The sequence below is a fragment of the Homalodisca vitripennis genome, chromosome 3, assembly GCF_021130785.1.
Source record: "Homalodisca vitripennis isolate AUS2020 chromosome 3, UT_GWSS_2.1, whole genome shotgun sequence".
In the NCBI taxonomy this organism is placed as follows: domain Eukaryota; kingdom Metazoa; phylum Arthropoda; class Insecta; order Hemiptera; family Cicadellidae; genus Homalodisca; species Homalodisca vitripennis.
The window spans coordinates 71,863,960-71,884,588 of NC_060209.1; the positions used below are offsets into that span (position 1 = coordinate 71,863,960).

At 31.9% G+C, this 20,629-nt stretch overlaps 2 protein-coding genes across 3 annotated transcripts in view; both read left to right on the forward strand.

Moving 5' to 3' along the window:
- Positions 1 to 20,629, forward strand: part of LOC124357054 — a 55,385-nt gene that overhangs the window by 25,517 nt on the left and 9,239 nt on the right. Inside the window, exon 2 of one of the 2 annotated variants that reach the window (XM_046808453.1) lies at positions 4,700 to 7,120. The exons of the other annotated variant lie outside the window; for it this stretch is intronic. Coding sequence (XP_046664409.1) covers positions 4,736 to 6,469 — 1,734 coding nt within the window. The 5' untranslated portion in view covers positions 4,700 to 4,735 and the 3' untranslated portion in view covers positions 6,470 to 7,120. Of the gene's footprint in view, positions 1 to 4,699; positions 7,121 to 20,629 lie in introns of those variants that run through there. 2 annotated transcript variants of the gene reach the window in all.
- LOC124357056 lies at positions 14,060 to 18,705 on the forward strand. Its single transcript, XM_046808457.1, has 2 exons — positions 14,060 to 14,446; positions 15,062 to 18,705. Exons 1-2 carry the CDS (start codon positions 14,400 to 14,402, stop codon positions 16,017 to 16,019), a joined length of 1,005 nt encoding a protein of 334 aa, XP_046664413.1. The 5' UTR covers positions 14,060 to 14,399; the 3' UTR covers positions 16,020 to 18,705.

Below are 20,629 nucleotides of genomic sequence, written 5' to 3' on the forward strand. Positions count from 1 at the left end.
TTCCAATCTAAAGTAGTATCGTCAGTATATAATACTAATTTGCATGTCATATTACTTTGGAAATACCATTTGTTTCCTGTTATGTATGTAACAAAGATAAAATCGTTTTAATAAAAAAAAATTTAGGATATAGTTGTTAAACAAAGGGGAAATTATTTAAAAATTATTCTTTAATTTAGCATAAAATCACACATAGAATCTGAAAATGCACAGCCAGCCCAACCATTTTGTTACTGAATACTTCAGAATCAATCATAATGAAATCACTTTTAAAGAACATTGGTTCACCCCCGCTATTTTTCCTATAATACACATTAATGTAATGTTCATAGAGGGAAAACCATTTTTTCCTCTGTAATGGAGTATTTCTAAAGTGAACTTTTGGCATTTTGATGATCTTTATTATTGAGGGATAAATTAGCCCTAGAACTGGCATGCATTGTAGCCTTAACTGGCACACCTTTTTGACCCATTGCGCAGGGTTAAAATAAAAAAATTACATCAAGAAAATGTCTACTTATAAGACTTATGTCTAAAAACAAAATTGAAACAAACAAAAACTTAACTATTTACAAGACGGATAAAAACGTATATTTCTACTCCACGTCATCTTCATCAGCATGGGCTCTTTTCCGTCCCATCCTATTTCTCCTCCAACAGTGCTGTAACCTTTGGTAGCATGTAGGATGAACACCACAATTAAATGTAGGGCACCAATAGCAACTCCTCTTTCTTTTTACATTGTCATCATTAAAACAAACTTCACATAAGCGCTCTTTGTGGCCAGGTAAATGTACAAGAGCATGTGATACATCACCTTGTGGCCCTTACTGATGTATATTTTCTAAAGTTTCCTCCTCAACTAAAGACTCTACAATGTTTCAAGGTAGTTAGCTCTGTCCATTGGTTTGTCTGTATTATTTTTGTATAAAATATAAGAATTGTACAAAGCCATGTCAGTGAGGTTTGTAAATATCTGCTTCCAGTACTTGTGTGTAGTTCTGCTACATGTGACATGATACATACACTTGTCACTAACATCCACTCCACTCATGTTATAATTGTAATGATTTATGAGATTAGGTTTTACGGCTTGTAGTCCACTCCTATTTTGGATGAGCTTATTTGTAGCATGCAACCCCGTTGAAATAAAATATACTGGTTTACGTTTTGCCTTTTGCTTATAATCTACTTACTAGAAGTAAGTTTCCTTGCCTATCGTAAATGCTTTTTTCAAATCCAAGATTTTCACTCAGTACTTTTTTACATAAACCCTTTGAATTTCTATTTATTTTTCCAGCAATGAAAGTTTTTTTTTTTTCGAACAACTCACAGGCGAGTGGTAGTTTAGTATAGTAGTTATCGGTAAAAATATGATAACCTTTCTCCAATAGTTGACATTGAGTTAGTTGGCCCATAACTACTTAGTGTGTAAAGGTTCTTCACCTTCCTCTAAAAAGTCCTTGCCACTGTTAAGAACAAAATAAAGTATGTAGCTAGTTTTGCTATCGCATGTTTCAAATTTTTTGATGCCAAATCTTTTGTTTTTTGTTTGGCAAATACTGTATAAATGTACAGCGATTTTCCATTCCAATTAGACTTTTGTCTATTGATATGTTCCGTTCTGGAATAAAATGTCTCTTGAATGATTCATTCATGCTGTCTAAAAAATGTTGTACTTTCCACTAAGGATCGTACCCAGCCATACCATGATTGAGACTTAGTATTGATCTTAGATGGAACATGGAACTTACGGATTGAAACCGTCTTAGAGTCATCACAGCCCATATTTATTACTAGAGAAATAAATGGTTTCATTTCTTTGACGTTACATCAGCCCATTTTTGCAAGCGAGAGCAAACTTTCATTTGACCTGAGGCACAGTTTCCTGTGGATTTCTCTATGTGCATGCAAATTGGTTTGAGTAACTAGCAAATTCCAGATTGCATTAGTAAAAAAATTTTGATAGGTGGGAGGGCAATTTCTTATTCCAGGGTTCCTTACTGCAAAATCTGTGCTTACATAAATTTCAGGCTCAGGAAGGAAAACACGAAGCCAAATGGGTTGTTGGCCTAGGCCTACTTCAGCTCTTGCTGTAGCATTTTCTTGGCACGAACTGGTCTATTGTTAGGTATATCATCTTCACTGTCACTTGATGATAATTCCTGACTGTCAGGTATGTAATTATCATCACTGCCACTAGAAAAATCTTCTAATGACAGGTCACCAGGAGTCTTCTACCGAAACATCACTTTAATTGTCAGAAATGTCCTTACCATTTAGTATTAAATCACGTATGTCATTTGAAGGTAGATCACGATCCATTTTGTATAAATACAGAATGTAAGCAACGTGTAAATAAACAGAACAGAACACAAAAATAAACCGAACATAATACAGATGACTCGAGCAGCAACAGCTGTAAGGTTACATCGGCCGTCGGGCTTCTGTAGTTTTTAGCGGTCAGTACATTATAAAATAAACAGCATTAATATAAAAGTGAATACATAAAAAGAAAGCGTGGAATCTTTAGATTATAACGATATAACTTTTATTACAACTTGAACAAAGACATTTCGAAAGATGACGTAATTGGCAGATGTTTAATGCGTCGTAAATTACGACTCTGCCAGTTCACAACGGGAAAAAATATGTTGTATATTACGACTTAGTCAGTTCCAGGATTAAAGATATATGAATGTGATATGTATTTGAGTAACTTTATTATGGATTGGCTGTAAATCTTGCTGTTAGGACTTTGGAGTAATAAAGCCTCTTCAGTCTCGGATTGGCTGTCTCTTTAAAGTATCTAATCACATCACTGGTGATGCTTCTTGTTTTAAAAAGCTTGCACTATGTGGACTGCCTGTGTTGGTGGAATTGATTATTCACAAGTTGTCAAGGACCTCGGTATTAGGTTCGTTTTGATCACCTTCTTTTGTCCTTGGTGTTCTAATGAGTAGCTAGAGAATTTTATAGGTTTGCCAAACCAGAGCCCTGCATGGTCAGTTAAAATAATTACTGTAGGAGGTTGTCAGTTATTCCTCAGATATGAGACATTTTACTAGGATTGACTGAAATAAAAAAAAAGCAGAGATGAAGAAAGGAATATTTTCTACAGAAAAGGAAAAATGAGAGACAGTCAGCATTTAGAGGAGACATACTTATCATCATAGAGCAACGGCGCAGAAGTTGAAAAAGAAGGGAAACAGAGAGCCTTAAGACTTTTATTGTCTGACCACTTAAATTGTCAGACCCTGAATGGGTCATTTGAGACTTTATTTGATTTGCAGATATTGGCAAAATTAGAGCCATCACATGAAGGATGCATCTATTGCCACAGCAATATAATGTCAGCTAGGCAAAACGGAATTTACTTATTTACCCAGTCCGCTCCACTTTCCAGGCAGTATTGAATAGACTGCACTCCGGAAGGGAACATTTGGGAAGTTCTTCCCCCTCTTAACCTTTTCTTGATATAGGTGAAAACTTTTTGTATGATAATTGTTTCGAGAATTTGATTAAAAAACTCATCAGCAGTAATATGCACTTTGAACATAAAAAAGTATATATTTTTTAATAATTCAACATTTTGTATATTTCTGAGTGTTTGTTTAAGAGTGGATCATTTTGCTTGTAAATTTTCTAAAATTTGATGTCTGCTGTGATTTTGTCTATTCATTTTGTTATTTTCTATTTGATTTTGTGAAAATAAAAATATTTAAGTTGCACTTGCAAGACAAAATAGAATGGTTTCAAATTATGGGCAGTTTTAGACATTTAACTCTCTCAAAATCTTACAGTAATAATCTTGCCAACCAAAATTAAGACTAAATTGAATTGTTGCTTTCTGTAAATGAACCTTCCATTGAATGTATATTCATCACAAGTTCTTCAGAGATTAATAACATCATATAATTGAGAACATTTTTTAAGGAGAGACCGATCCCCTTTTAAGCCTTATTCTGTCCGTCCTCGTGGGCCACTGGCCTGTGCGAGGATCTAAATATCTACATATATGGTTATTATATGGAATCATCTCTATTTATAACCATAAAGATTTAAAAATATTCACGTAGTCATGTTAGTTTTGGTTAGGTCTCTAAAATAATTTCTCAAGAAAATAAAATGTCAGTCCAAGAGCCATTATTTCAATGCTGTGTCCATAATCCTCACTCTTTCTTTTGTGTGGCAGTTTATGTGGTAGTGTATTGTGTAGTTCTCTGCCAATGTAGAATGATTTGGATTCTTAGAATTCAGGCTGGAAGGTTATGTTGTTCATGATTTCTAGTGTTTTAATGGTAAGTACAATTGCTTATACCTTATATAATTTAAAAGGTACATTATTTATAGGTATTATATTTTCTAATGTATTATACACTTTAGACTGTAATTTATGTGTCTGAAAACAGTTAAAACTTAAACAATAGTGTTAATAGTTTGATAAATGGCCTAAGAGTTTGGGGCCGTAATTTATTGCAAAAAACTGCAGTACTAAATGAAAAAATAGTTTTGTGTATAACTAAAAGTAATCAAATTAATATGACAGTTGGGCTAAGAGAGTACAACAAAATGTCATAGAATATTGCGTGGCAATGTTTCAGCATCTTTTAATTATGATTAATGTAAGGACATAGAATTAGAACAGAACTACATACACAGATATGTTTGAATCAAGAAAACTTGCTTTTCTGTCTAGGTAGAAGAACTGAGCTACCAGGCTGTGGGACTCAGGATGAACAGCAGTACTAGTGACATGTGTCCACAGTGTAGGAAACCTGTGGAGATTCTCAACGGCGATGTCAACTTTTCATTGGAATTACATCGGCAGTCTCACAAGTCACTGGAAACAATTGCACAAGATATGAGAGCTGCTCAACTTCAACCAATAACCACAAACACAGATATACAGAACATAATATGCCCAAAATGTAACGAGTATGTGGATATTTTAAATAATGATATACCTTTATCTTTTCAACTTCATAATCAGCTTAAAATACACTTAAAAGACAGCTGTGCAAATGGTGAATTATCTGCCTCAAGCAGTAAAAACAATCAAGCGCTTCCTCTATATGAGGAAATGAGGATTGGTGATCTATTTGAAGTGATCTCTTCAAGTTTTCAAGCTCATAAACAATTTATTTGTAAAAGTGAAAGAAATGAATTTTTTTGTGTTCCATGCAAATTGAAGTTTGGTTCGGTATTTAAAGTGCCTAAACACATTAAGACTGAATCACATCGAGATAAAATAATACATTTTTTGAAAGAAAAATTGCCAACCAACACAGCTAAAGAAATGGACTGTATAGTATTCTACAGATCTGAACTTGAATGTATTATTTGTTGTTGTGTAATAATAATGAGTATCAAAAGTTCTTATGAAACTATTGAAAATATATTTTCTCATATTGAAACCAAGGAACACAGGGAAAACATGATTTCTAGTGACATTGAACCATGCTGGGTAGAATGTGCCACAATAGCATCAACAGCTTCTCCCCAGTCATATTCTGCAACATCTCAAAATAAGGAAATTCCTATAAAAAGTAGTAGGATAAAATCTTACCTAAACTCTTTGCCAAAACAATTAATGATGGCGAATAAGGACTGTTTTTTTGAAAATGATAAAGGAAGACTTAAATGTTTAAATTGTGACTGTGACGTTCCTGTAAAATTTGCCTGTATTAAAGACCATCTGTTGGGCATCAGACACATAACAAACATGAAAAAACTGCAAAATCGTGAGCCAAAGGTTTTTGAAGATGTTTTACTGACAAAACTAGCGGAGAGAGATGTTTTAGTTAAATACTGTAAGAAGAATTTAATAAGATTTAATGACTATTATTTGTGTAGTATTTGTAACACTTGTATATGTAGATCAGGTACGAACAAAGATATCGAAAGAAATGTACTGAGACATGTTAATGGTAATTTGCATGTGGCGAAACATAAGAAAGCACTCCTATGCAACCTTTTTTACTCTGACGAAATTGTTAGGATTAACAGGTCTTTTTTAAGAATGAAAAACAATCAGATTGTTTGTTCTCTTTGTGATGCTTGCATCCAATTATCAGTTATTGAACCAATTCTAAGAAACTCTTTGGTACACCACTTGAATGGAAAAAAACATAAAGCCAACCAAACAAAAGAAGAGGAAACATTTGTACTTGAGTCAAATCAAGTAGAAAACAAATTAAAATGTGTGGCACAAGTATTAAAAACAGATGTTGAGCAGTCTCATAAGATATCACAAATTGATGAAACACGAGTGGATCAATCAAATCAAGCTTCACAAAAAATGAAAGGAAATGTGAATAAGTTAAATAAAGAGTTAAAGGAAATGGAAACAAATGACCGGAAATCATGTGAAGTAGCACAGGAAGTGGAAATGGATACACACCAATCAAATCAGATTGACTCTCTCTGTCCTGATTTAAGTAACTTGCATATTAGAGATGTGTTATAATGTGTTTGTAAAGAGATGAAACATTCTAATATGAAGACAATAGTTCCATGGCAGTTTGTTCTAAATCATCAAATTAATAGGCATTTTTAAGAAGAATAAGATGATGAATAAGATGCTGTAATCATAGGCTAAATATTCAAGAGAAGTTCTACCATTTGTTTTTATTAGCACAAAAATATTAAATTTAATATACTCTGATAAGATTTTAAAAATATAACTGATTGTCACATTATACATACATTTGCATTTAATTACTAGAAAGTTTGAATTATAAACTAATAAATTATATTTTAATTTAATAAATGGTAATATTGTAGGGTAGCTCGGAACATACAATTATAAAAGTACTTGTTTTATGTTTATACATATTTTGTATAATATTGTTTTATACAGGTTTTAGTAGTCTTTTAGAATTTGGTTAAGTTAAATTTGTAATTTAATTATATTATATTTCCTTAGGACTTTTGATTATTTAATGCATTTAGTTTAACATGCCATTTATTGATCATATGTAGATTTTTTCACACTAAGCTATCTAGTACTAAAAGATGGTTGATATAGAATTGTTTCATGGTGCTAACAGCTAAAATAGATTGGGGACATGGACAAAATTAGGAGTATAGTACCAAAACTTGCCATTAAAATGAAGAATAAAGTACTTGTGCCATTTCAGTAGATAATCCCAATTATTATTAGTTTAAGTTTTGATTTGGTATCAAAAATACAGAGCTGCAATGACAATATTAAATACAAATACAATATTGTTTAAATTAATTGGAAAACTGAGAAATTAACAACAATATCGACAATCCACACGATTTAATAATAAAAACTGTTATAAATATAAGTTTTTAGTTGATGTATCCTCCTTTGTTCTTTATCACTTTATCACAACTGTTGGCATTGATTTAATAAGTCATTGGCAAATATTTTTAATTTCTTCGTCACCTTACTTTGACTACTGCACAAATCATGGATGTTTTAAAGTGGTCTTCTTTTGCATTCCGTTTCTTATAAATTGCCCACAAATTCTCAATTGGGTTTAAATTGGGTGAGTTTCCTGGCCATTCAAGAACATTGATTTTATTATGAGTAAAAGACTTGTTACATTTTTTTATGTTTGGCATGGTGCTGAATCTTGTTGAAAAACCCCTTAACCACTTAGTGCAGAGTGACTTTCACCTGAAATCACTTGGTGTTAAGTTCAAGCTGGTGTGTGTGCTGGATAATGCACATATCAAGTTTTGATCAGTTCTTATTGTTCAAAACCAAGACACCTGTGGTCAGTATACCTTAATACTTACTTTGGGCAGCTCATGTGACGTTATTCAATGGTTTTAGGCTCTCGTATTTTTTTAGCAGTTTCACTTCCTGCGGTCTGTATGCAGGCCAGTCCTGCCTATATATGTACTAATCTTATCTGCTCATTCATTTGAGGGGCTGATGACAGTTGAACTTGGGTGCCGACTTGCCAGGTAGTTTCCCAAAACTGTTTATCAATTGGTCTTGTTAATGATGAGATTTCTTTCAATCTGGAGGCTGCCCTTAGACAATCCTTTGACTGATTTATTCTCAGCTTCCCATTTTAACCTTACCTTATTACCTTTATGTTCCTGAATTTGAATACCTGATTAGCCACAGAGCCTTTTGTGACCAAGATCAGCATGATCAGTGAAAAGAGCATATCCAGGTAAAGTAAGTGCAGAATTCATGCTTAAGACAGTCATATGGAGGTGTAGGTTGTTGAGAAAATCTTTTTAGCAATTGTTTATTGAAAACCAACACTTCAATTTCTCTGTAAGTGAGCTAGTTTTAAAATATCTTTGTTCATGTACATTCAAGATTACAAGTTTTATATTGAATTTAGAAAAATAAAAAAGTTAAAGTGGTGCTAGATATGACATTTTAATATTTAAAATTGTTTTTTAAGATTGACATTATGAGCTTAATGTGTTCCTTAGTGTTAAGATTGACAGTGTAAAATAAGGGTGGTTAGAGTAATATTTTAAAAATTTTAACCCTTTTACCTCTGCGATTTTTGCGGCCGGTTGTGCCAATTACCCTAAGTTTTTTTTCAGAAAAATTCATTTAGATAGTATGGCACCAATGCCACAATTGTTTTATTCACCTTTGATAATGAAACGTAACCACATATGTTGTATAAAACTATTTTGTTGCATTTGTTGATAATTTTCTTGTGTATTTTTATTTATGTGTCCTCTGTAAAAAGTCTTTGAAATTCTATTGGCTTATTTTGTTTACGATATAATAAAGTATATAGTACCAGTACAGTATACTTTTTAGAAAAGAATCATAGTACTTTTTTTAGTTTATGGTATTCCTCAAAACACAGCACACTACTCGTAAAACAATGTCGCACTTTTCACACATATACTAAAAATTTATGTCTTTTTTTGGCTTGTGAACTTATGTTGGCTTTCAACCAACTTTTAAAAAATCAGTCAATTGAATGCCCATGTGACTTATGCCAGAATGCCGATGAGAGAATACTCTACGGTCAGTGTGAAAGCAGGTGGCAGGTGGTCTGCTAGCGAAGTATACTTATCTACAGCAGTTAACAGGTTTAAGAAAATGTTGTACACTGCTGTTTAGAGTATCATTTCTTTTATTATGAGTAAAAGACTTGTTACATTTTTTTATGTTTGGCATGGTGCTGAATCTTGTTGAAAAACCCCTTAACCACTTAGTGCAGAGTGACTTTCACCTGAAATCACTTGGTGTTAAGTTCAAGCTGGTTTGTGTGCTGGATAATGCACATATCAAGTTTTGATCAGTTTCTTATTGTTCAAAACCAAGACACCTGTGGTCAGTATACCTTAATACTTACTTTGGGCGGCTCATGTGACGTTATTCAATGGTTTTAGGCTCTCGTATTTTTTTAGCAGTTTCACTTCCTGCGGTCTGTATGCAGGCCAGTCCTGCCTATATATGTACTAATCTTATCTGCTCATTCATTTGAGGGGCTGATGACAGTTGAACTTGGGTGCCGACTTGCCAGGTAGTTTCCCAAAACTGTTTATCAATTGGTCTTGTTAATGATGAGATTTCTTTCAATCTGGAGGCTGCCCTTAGACAATCCTTTGACTGATTTATTCTCAGCTTCCCATTTTAACCTTACCTTATTACCTTTATGTTCCTGAATTTGAATACCTGATTAGCCACAGAGCCTTTTGTGACCAAGATCAGCATGATCAGTGAAAAGAGCATATCCAGGTAAAGTAAGTGCAGAATTCATGCTTAAGACAGTCATATGGAGGTGTAGGTTGTTGAGAAAATCTTTTTAGCAATTGTTTATTGAAAACCAACACTTCAATTTCTCTGTAAGTGAGCTAGTTTTAAAATATCTTTGTTCATGTACATTCAAAGATTACAAGTTTTTATATTGAATTTAGAAAAATAAAAAAAGTTAAAGTGGTGCTAGATATGACATTTTAATATTTAAAATTGTTTTTTAAGATTGACATTATGAGCTTAATGTGTTCCTTAGTGTTAAGATGGACAGTGTAAAATAAGGGTGGTTAGAGTAATATTTTAAAAATTTTAACCCTTTTACCTCTGCAATTTTTGCGGCCGGTTGTGCCAATTACCCTAAGTTTTTTTTTCAGAAAAATTCATTTAGATAGTATGGCACCAATGCCACAATTGTTTTATTCACCTTTGATAATGAAACGTAACCACATATGTTGTATAAAACTATTTTGTTGCATTTGTTGATAATTTCCTTGTGTATTTTTATTTATGTGTCCTCTGTAAAAAGTCTTTGACATTCTATTGGCTTATTTTGTTTACGATATAATAAAGTATATAGTACCAGTACAGTATACTTTTTAGAAAAGAATCATAGTACTTTTTTTAGTTTATGGTATTCCTCAAAACACAGCACACTACTCGTAAAACAATGTCGCACTTTTCACACATACACTAAAATTTATGTCTTTTTTTGGCTCGTGAACTTATGTTGGCTTTCAACCAACTTTTAAAAAAATCAGTCAATTGAATGCCCATGTGACTTATGCCAGAATGCCGATGAGAGAATACTCTACGGTCATTGTGAAAGCAGGTGGCAGGTGGTCTGCTAGCGAAGTATACTCATCTACAGCAGTTAACAGGTTTAAGAAAATGTTGTACACTGCTGTTTAGAGTATCATTTCTGAAGACGAAAAATAGAAAAAAATTGCTTTAATATTCCACAAGGAGTGGTAGGGATTTCAAGCCGACTTATGGGACATTTTATGATCAGCCCTAAAAAGAATTGTTTAAGATAAGGATATGAACTTTTTACAGTATGTACATGAAAGATGGCTTGAGTTAAAGGCATATTTCTTTACTTTATTAATTATATTCCTAAGACAAAAATTATTAAAAGTACATGTCCTTTTCTAAAATGTAATGTAAAAATAAAAAAAATTTCTTAATTATGATTAAAAATACATATCTACACCTGAAGCCATACATATCATGTATGTACTATAAAATGGCTCTTATTCCTCATGAAGTGATAGGAATTTTTCTGTCTTCTGGGAAATTATCTTAAAGCGCCATGAATTTAAAATTAAAAAATGTTTCCAACTAAAAATGTATCACATCAAAATCCAAGAGACAAGAGTTAAAGCCCTTTCAAAAATTAAGAATCAACCTATATTTGAGATTTGTTTGAGATCCAGGGTTTTAAAGTGTTGTGGATAAGATATACATTTTAAGAAACTACAGTATCTATAAAACAATTCAGTATTGAACAATACAGTTGAGAACTCCTAAAGTAGCAAAGCTATGAATGAAACCAATCTTGAGTGGCAAAAAGTTTCCTCCATGAACTAACTCATGATTGCATCAGGGTAGAGATTTAAAAACTGACAGATTTTGAGACAAGTATGGAAGGAATATAGAAGTAATAATGTACAAATTACTCGTGTGCCCAAAAATGGTTCACAAGAGTTTCTGCGGAATGGCCAACAAGCTTCCATTTTGAGAGAGAAAAAAAGCACAAATATATATATATATATAAAACAAAAAAAACTAAATATGGATAACTCGGAACAAAATAATGGCTATATAAAGTTTTTTTTTTTTAATATTGTAAACGATTGTTTAAAATTAGATAAACATTGGCAAACTGAAACAATGAAATTGATTACACTTTTCAGAATATTTCTCCAACGAATCTAGCACTTGTTTAATAATGCCAAATTAAGAATATCCTTAAACTTAAGGTTTAACAAGATGTATTAGCCACGATAATTTTTAGGATTACACGTTCAAATCTATTTTTTATATTACTGTTATTGTCTTGTCAAGACCTTTACATAGTTTGCACTGTGCTGTCATTAAATGTGTGTATAATGTGCATTATTGCATTAAATAACTTAATTTTAGTTACACTACACAATATTCTATTTGTTTATGAAGTTGAATATTTCATATTTATAATTCTGGGTTCACCCATTTTTTACTCCAATTTACAGTTATAAATAAAAAAAAACATACTTCATGTTGTAGTGTGTACAAATACAAAATGTTCTGGAAGGCTATATATATAAGATTTGTTCAATAAATAAATATTTGTTTTGATACTCACACAATTTATTTTATAAAGTTATTTTTAAGATTTAGTCTGTATTATTTTGTGTGAAAATATGTCATAAATCCTTTGAAGTATATATCTTTTAAATTTTAATAAATATTACATTTTTTATAGAATGGTTTTTTTATTTGTAATCCATATGATTTAAGTTTAGGCTAAGTTATGTGTTTATTTTGCTTCTTTTAGTTTGTTGAAAATATCTTACAAAATTTACATAAAACATTGACAATACCGTTAATTAAACTATTAAATTATCTTCAGATATTTCAGCACAACTGTGAAGATTTGTTAACCAAGAGAAGGTTAATCCATTAAATGTTAAACTGAAATCAGTCATTTAAATTTAAAGAGTTCTCGATTCAACATTTTCTACCTAATATGCCCAAACATATCAAGATTTTAGTTGTGTTAGAAATGTTTTGATTTACTGTGAACTGGGAAACATTTAAGATGGTTACTGTACTGGCCATTTAAGCCTGAGAACTTAAGCCTTAAACACTTTAAAATAAATTTAATTTGGGAAACAATACTAACTCTCAAAAATCTTTTAAGATTTAATATATTGGTTTAGAAAATACAATCTAAAGCATTTAAAACTAATTTGGTTAATGAAAAACACAAATGTTAATTAATCAGGTGTCTTGGAAATTTCCAAAACTGAGGGTTTCAAATGCTGCTTTAAGCACTTCAATTTGGTGTGCCTACATTTTGTAAGCCACTTAAAATATATTTGGTCCAGAATGTAAAAATAATGACTAATTATGACTTATAAATAAAATATAAATACTTACGTTTATAACAGTAAAATTTAATTTAACAATTCTATGATAAACTGCTTTTATATTTATGTACTTAACTCTGATGTAAGCCAAATTTGATGAGATGTCAATTTTGATGAGGACCCCTCGTTGCTGCGCCTATTGATGTAGGTCAAATTTGATGCGAGTGTAAATTTGATGAGAGTCCCAGGTTATAACACCAATTTGCTGTGTCACTCCCACGTTGGTTACGATAATTTGCTGAAAGTCAGTTCTTTAGAATTATTCACTCACCATGTAGTTGTACGCGCCTTGTCACCAGTGGCACGTTGTTATACCATGTTGTTCATCATAGTATCGGTCGCCATCTTGCCCAATGCTAGCTGTATTTCCTCGTATTACTCAAAAATTATTAGATTTGAATGTCTCTGGTGTTATCACCAGAGACAAGTCTGTGTGTATGTCAGGTTTCCAAAATATATTAAGTAATAATTACAAAATTTAACATCACTCCACACTTTTTGTAAAAGGGATATTTAAAGAAAGTCAAAGCAAGTGACCACGAGATTAGTTTATTAAATGTCACACTCTCAAAAATATTATAAACTCACTCACTTTGCAGTGCTTTGATAATTTTAAAAGTCTAAACAATATCCCATCCTTGATTAAATTTCAATATACTATACAACAGATCATTACTTTCCCAGGAGAACTAACACAACCTCCTTGCTTCGAGTCTGATGGTAGAAGAACGAATCTCCGTATAATACGACGGATACTGATTCAAAACAACACTCATCACTTCTCTCGTTCAAATCAGCGTCTTCACGAATAAATTTAATTTAATTCTTTCTTATAATTGTCGAAATTTATCACGTTTACTATAATTAATCAATTTAAGTATTTCTATTTTCTTTTTATTAATTTTTCAAAGCTTTTTATTTAAATTTTTAGCAACATGTGCTTTATGACATCATAAATTTACAAGTCATTCATACCACAATTGGCTCTTCTGCTTAATTCTATTTAATGTTTTTGTAAAACACGAATTTTGGTTATGTTTACTTCATTTTAATTAATCAAATCTTTTCCCGTATAAAGTTCAATAAATGTCTTCGTTATTAAATAAATCTCAATTCCGACAACATGTGATTCACTGATGTCACAGTCTGCCGATTCATTGACGTCACAGTCTGCCAATTCCCCGCGAATATTCAAATGTCGTAATTTGACCTGTTACAACTCTGGAAGTGGTGTTAAAATAATATGTAATGACTGTTTAAATTTTATCTGTGCGTACAGTAGGAATGATTATCTGAGCCACTGGAATAACCAAGGTCAATTTTTTACCTCTTACAAAGAACGTAAAAAATTATGCTGAAGATACCAGTTCTGTTTTGATGGACACAGAACACTGGTGTAACAATGTACTGCGTTGTTTCCATGGCTCTACTGGCCTTATGTGTTAGTTTAAACAGTAATGGTATGAGGTTAGGTCTAAATTGAGGCATGGAAAAGTGAATGCAAGGACTGCCCTCTGTAGAGTAGAGGCTCAAGTTGTAAATATTTAATGGCAACAAAGTTACATGGCGCAGCCTTACGTCGATTCCTGGGGAGGTTAATATAATTTTTGCAAGTAAATTTGGACCGTTGTTCAATAAAACTGTGTAGTGTGATCGGTTGATAACTGCTATTGGTATAGATATAACTACCCTTAAAAAACTAGTTGTTTGCCAGATCAAGGTTTGAAGTTATAGGCATCATTAAAATTATCTTCATTTCTACTAAAAGTAAACAATTTTCTGTTTTTTCAAATCCATTATATTGGATATTAGCAACATATAGGCCCTGATAGTTCATATCAAAGCATTTAATGTATTATATTCATGAAATATAAAAAGTATTTCTTTAAAAAACTACATAGTCTATTTTTTATTTATTATTTTGTAAAATTTGACCCCTTTACAATGACTATGCATTTCTTCTGAAGATCATGCTTTCAGTTGAAGAATCATTGGTCAAGACTAAATAATTATTGTCATATTATTTTATAAAACATTGAAAATGAGTTAAATTGAAATTAGAGTTTAAAACTTATAGTTGTATACTGTTATACTAATGAAATTAAAATTTAATATTGAAAACATAAAAGGAAAAATTGTAGAATGTTACCTAAAAAAATGTGTTTACAAAATGTTCAAACTATTTTTCTGATGTCAATATGTTTTGCAGCAAGAACAGCAACAGGACAATGGCAAGTCGAATGCAGGGGGCTAGTGCAAGTTATTGTGATTGTCCTGTGTGTGGAGCAAGAGTGGAAGTACTGAATGGTGATGTTCGTTTTTCTATGCAAATACATTTACAGTCCCACAAAACAGAAGAAACAATTCTTCAAGATATCAATAGAAATTTGAGAATTTCTCAAGCATCGACACCTCAAACTTCTAATTATGCCTGTCCTGATTGTAAGGAAAACATTGAAATTCTCAACAACGATGTGGCATTTTCTCTTAAGATTCATGCTAAAAAACATAAATCTCCAGATTTGGGCATTTCTGAGGATCAGCGATCAACTGCAAGTGATTCAAGTCGAAAATCTGTCAAGAAGTTGGAGAAAAGTAAAAAATGTGAAGATCCTAATTTTCTAGATATGCTTTTTAGCACAATGCCACCTGGTCTAAAATCTCATAGGGGATATTTTTTTGAAAATGAAATTGGGAAGGTAATATGTTCAGTATGTAAAATAACTGTTGAACCGAAATTAAGTATAAGTGAGCATTTAAAAACCAAAGCACACGAAGATAAAACTATTTGTCTATTAAAAGAAAAACTACCTGTTAATCTACATGAAAATCTGGAATTTATTTCTTTTTATGGTTCAAATTTGTGTTGTAATCTTTGTAGGTGCAAAATTGATCTGTGCTCTACAAATCCATATGAAACTATTGTCAATATCATTGTGCACAATTCTAGCACGGACCATCCAAAAAGAAAGATTGATATGAATGGTCAGATAGATGCTGATCTAGTTTTTAATTCTCTTGCCCGTTTGAACCCTCTGATTAATGAAAATAAACACATGATCAGTTATACAGTTTTTCGACAGTTTAAATGTACTGTATGTGATAAGAACATTGGACATCATGAGAATGAAAAAGAGCAAATAAAAAATCTTTGTTGCCCATTTTAGTTCCTCAGCCCATAGCAAGTGTGTTTTATACAGAGAAATTGTAGATTCATTTAATGCTCTGTATCCTGGAGAAAAAGCTCATAAATTTACTGTTTCAAAAAGGTGGTATTTTCTGCATTACTTGCAATTGCACTTTTGGTGAGACAAACTTGGATAATCTGATTTTACATTCAAAACAAAGCCCTCAGAATATATGTCTGGATCCAACAAAAATCCCATTAAATACTCCATCAGCACCTTTACTGTAATCCTGTATTTCCTTCTACATCACAGGAAAGTTCAGTTAACAAGGACAAATTTGTTAATATGTCAACATTAACTTCATTGGAAACAACTAAAAGAGAATTTAATTTAAGTTCTCTTTTAAATACATTGCCAAACCAGTTTAAAAATGTCAGTTACATTGTAGAAAATGACAAAGGACAACTGACATGTCAAATTTGTAAGTGTACAATACCGGCATCGACATATAATCTCAAAACCCACCTTCTAGGAAACAAACACAAAAATAATGAAGATAAGTCAGGTGTTGCAAATGATCAGAAGAAATTGAACATAGATAATGGAAAGTTAAACCAAAACATTAAAGATCTTTTCAATTTACTTCCCCGCCTCTATGCAACTAAATATTGGTTTTGTGAAAATGGTTCCCAATGATATGAAACAAATACTTTGCTCCGTTTGTAACTGTAAGATATCTGTCAGCTGTTTGAATTTCCAGGAACACTTTGGAGGTTCACAACATGTTTCATCAGTAAAGAAATTCCTAGAGGGGAAAGCCATTCAAGTAGTAGAAACCGTATCACCTGGAGACGAAGACATTATTTTCAATAAAATAATAAAATCAGATAAAATTCTCAAGAGTTTTGCAAAATTTTTGGAGAAGAAAGATGATTTGTATTACTTTTGTAAACTATGTAAGATCACCATACAACGATCAAATGATGAACAGATATTGAAAAGGAACTTAACAAGCCATGCCACAGGACAAAAACACAAAAAAAGTTTGCTAAAATATCTTGATGAGATATATCAAAAGCTGATGTTATCAAATGCAATTATTTTAACCAACAGTGCTTATTTAAAAAGAAACGATGACACCTTTTTCTGTAGCCTGTGTGGATCTTCAATCCCATCGTCAGCAGAAGAAGAAACCCTAGAGAAGTCTTTAATATCACATTTAACTGGAAACAAACATATTGCAAAAAAGACAAAGCTTTTGGAACCTGACTCTACTCCTGCTTCTTTTAATGTTGATATGTCGCAGAAAGTAGGTTCCAAAGATGTGATCATGGAATGTTTTAAAACACTACCACTCAGTTATCAAGGTGATGCCCAATACATTGCAAGGAGTTCAATTGAGGGTTATTTTTCATGCAAGTTGTGTGAAGGCATAATCAATCCTCGTTACTTGCGAGAGCACCTTGATGATGAAAACCACATTCTAAAGAAAATAAGCAGCACTACAGATTTGATCACTTTCTAACCTTGCATGTTTTAAAAATAACTTACTATTATCATATGTATACATAGATATTTTTATGTTAATGTAAACCGAACATTTATGAACAACTGATTTGTATTTCATATCAGGTATGTTTTCTCCGGAACGGTGGAGTTTGGAATGGAATGTATCAGACGTAAAACACTTTTTGTGAGGGAGGCTATATTGATATCCTCCCACTCTGGGTATGCTATTGATTAACTGTGTAGGCATGATATAAATTGTTATTTTAAAAATAAAAAAAAAAAACTTTATTCTGGGGAATAAGCGAGTTCACATATTAAGATTCACATGACATTAGTATAATTCTGTTATCTTATTCTTACAGCATATTCCTTAAAATTCTGCTCAATAAATTGCAGGACATTCTTTGGTATATTGAGTTATGTAATAATTACTGGAGATTTTTTTATGGTGTAACATACTTAAGTTAATCCACCATTATGTACATTTTCTGATACCGTTGTCTAGATTCTTCCATTCCAATAATGTTTCAAATATATATGTTCATTTTATCTTAAATACTTATATTTCCTACTTTGGTTGTGTTAATCGTAGAGTTAAGAAAAAATTCAATAAATATATTTAGGTAGGATTAAACTTTTGTATGATGCTACCATATTACATTTTTAGTATCAGGACACTATTTTGTACAAAATGACGAAGGATAAAAAAATTTAAGTTGTTAGAAGTTTTTTCCTGTTTTGCTTTTAATTCTAAAGTTGTATTAGTTTTAACGGTATTGATAAAATAGTGTCAGTTTAACATATTTATGGATAAATGGTGCAAAAATACAAGCAAATCTTTATTGGCCTGTGAGAGTTAAACCAAAGACTTCTCAAGAACCTTTAGGCCTGCCCCAAGGCTAGAGAAAATTTAAGTTTATTGTGTTCTTCAGTTGAACTGATAATTAAAACATACAACTTTGTTATGTAAAAGTAATAAAGGATTTAGTTCATTATTGTTAATGATTATGTTAACATATTCATTGCGGTATGAGTCACCGATGACCTGTAGTATGCTTTTAGTTTAGAACCCTACTGGTAATCTCCAAACGTCATATATTCTGTCATGGGTTGTTCATGCTGCATATGAGTATTTTGCTTACAAAGTTATTTCTCACGTACAGAATATGTTGCCCGTGACTCAGAAATTTGCAGCTGTTTCCTTTATTTGTGCCAATTTCAGCTACTGTTATTGTTTGTTACATTATCGTGGCATCAATCACAGGTCACTCATGACAGTTAACACTTTGGGTCCAAGTGGCAAACTGGCCAGTCTTGAGGTGAGCAATGTCAGCTTGTGTAAGGGAGCGAATGTGTATCAACACTGTAGATGGTGGCGCTCCCTAATAACACATAATCTGGTAGTACCGCAAATTTCACCTAGAATGTACACTAAACTATCAAGTGCCAAAATCCAACATCTTCATGAGTCTCCGGTGACTCATACCGCAAAGATATATGCAGCTTTAAGTGGCTCACGTCTAAATATGACGGAAGATCGCCAAATTTAACAATGTAGAGAACTTGTTAATGAATTGTAATTAAGTTATCTGTGCAATAATAATCAGACTTAACTAGTATTATTAATGTTTAGGGAGCTAAGTTCTATTAGTGACGTATACAGGAATAAATGCTTACAATTGTTAAATCTTCTAATAATTTGTTCATTTCTATACTAAATGTTCGTAGAAGAAAACATTTTTGTTTTTTATGTGTCTTATAAATTGCAACATTTTCTTAAATATAAATATCAAAATATCACTTATCTTTTAATTATTTTTGTTTATTGAAAACTGTTTTTACATTTTAACCCTGTGTCAGAGCGGTTTTTTGTTTTATGTAATATTTTAAAACAATAAAGTATTCTACTCAAATGACAATGTTTATTTTTTTTACCTCTTAATCCTTTAAGTACCGAGTTTTCAACAGTTGTTATAGGCTACTCTGGGTGTATTTGCTGTGCAAAGATCTATTCGACAGTCAGCGCAAATGTAGCTATTTCTTGCCAACTATGATCATTTTCAGCAAATCTTCATTAACCAAACTGCTGTTAGAATCTCCTGATTCACACAAGATTTTACCTAAAAATTGAGTCTGCGTCCTGAACCCCATCATTTCAGAAAAGTTAAACTGCTAAATGCCTAACTATCAACAAATAAGAAAACAGTAACGTTCTATTTCTACCGTCCAGGTACTATCAGATTACATGATAGTTACTTAATTTACTGTGAGAGTATACTAGCAATTAAACAGCACTACTGTAGATATGTAGTAGTTCACATAAATACTACGAGTGGCCAATGTGTACCATCTTATAGCTGTCATGTAGGGAAGCAGTTGTTTTGAACGTGATAACACAGGCATGGCAGTTGATCAAAGTGGAATCGCCTATGTTAACACAGGCGTGCCACTTAAGGAGTTAAATACTTTTATTGAATGTAAGTATTAACTTTACCAAAACAAGATGAAGAAACCAGGTATGTTAAACACATACACTAATTATTTGAATAATAAACAGTCTGAAAAGTAAATAGAACACTATGGCGATTCTTTGCTTAATCAAGTAGAATAGAAAGTTGTAGTCAATTTTTCAAAGAGATTAAAAAGTAATAATAAGAGAATGTAAACCTGCAACTTAACATAAACAAAAAGTCTTAAAATTATTAGGCCTACGTTTACACTTATAGAACACCTTTACTTCCACACTTTTTTAGCTGTGGTAATTTCCTAACATCTGATTTTGCACCTCGTTTTCCACTCACAAGTGTACAACACAGCTTTAAAACAACGCCAACCTCTAATCTAATAAACCAAAATCTAATAATAATGAAGTAGCTTTTCCTTTGTGTTCCTTTCCTATTTCTTGATCTTTATTGTTAGTGTTTTATTAAAATGTAAAACATATTTAAGTGCGTTATAAATCTATTAAGTTTTGTGGCAATAGCAGAGTTTTTAATCTGTATTGCTTTAACATCTTTATCGAGAATCACTTTACTTTTTGAAAATCATGCTCAGCCAAATCCTATGGAGTGAGTGACATGCACCATCATTGATTTCTGTGTTGCTTATAAATAAACATATATGTATACATATAATAATGA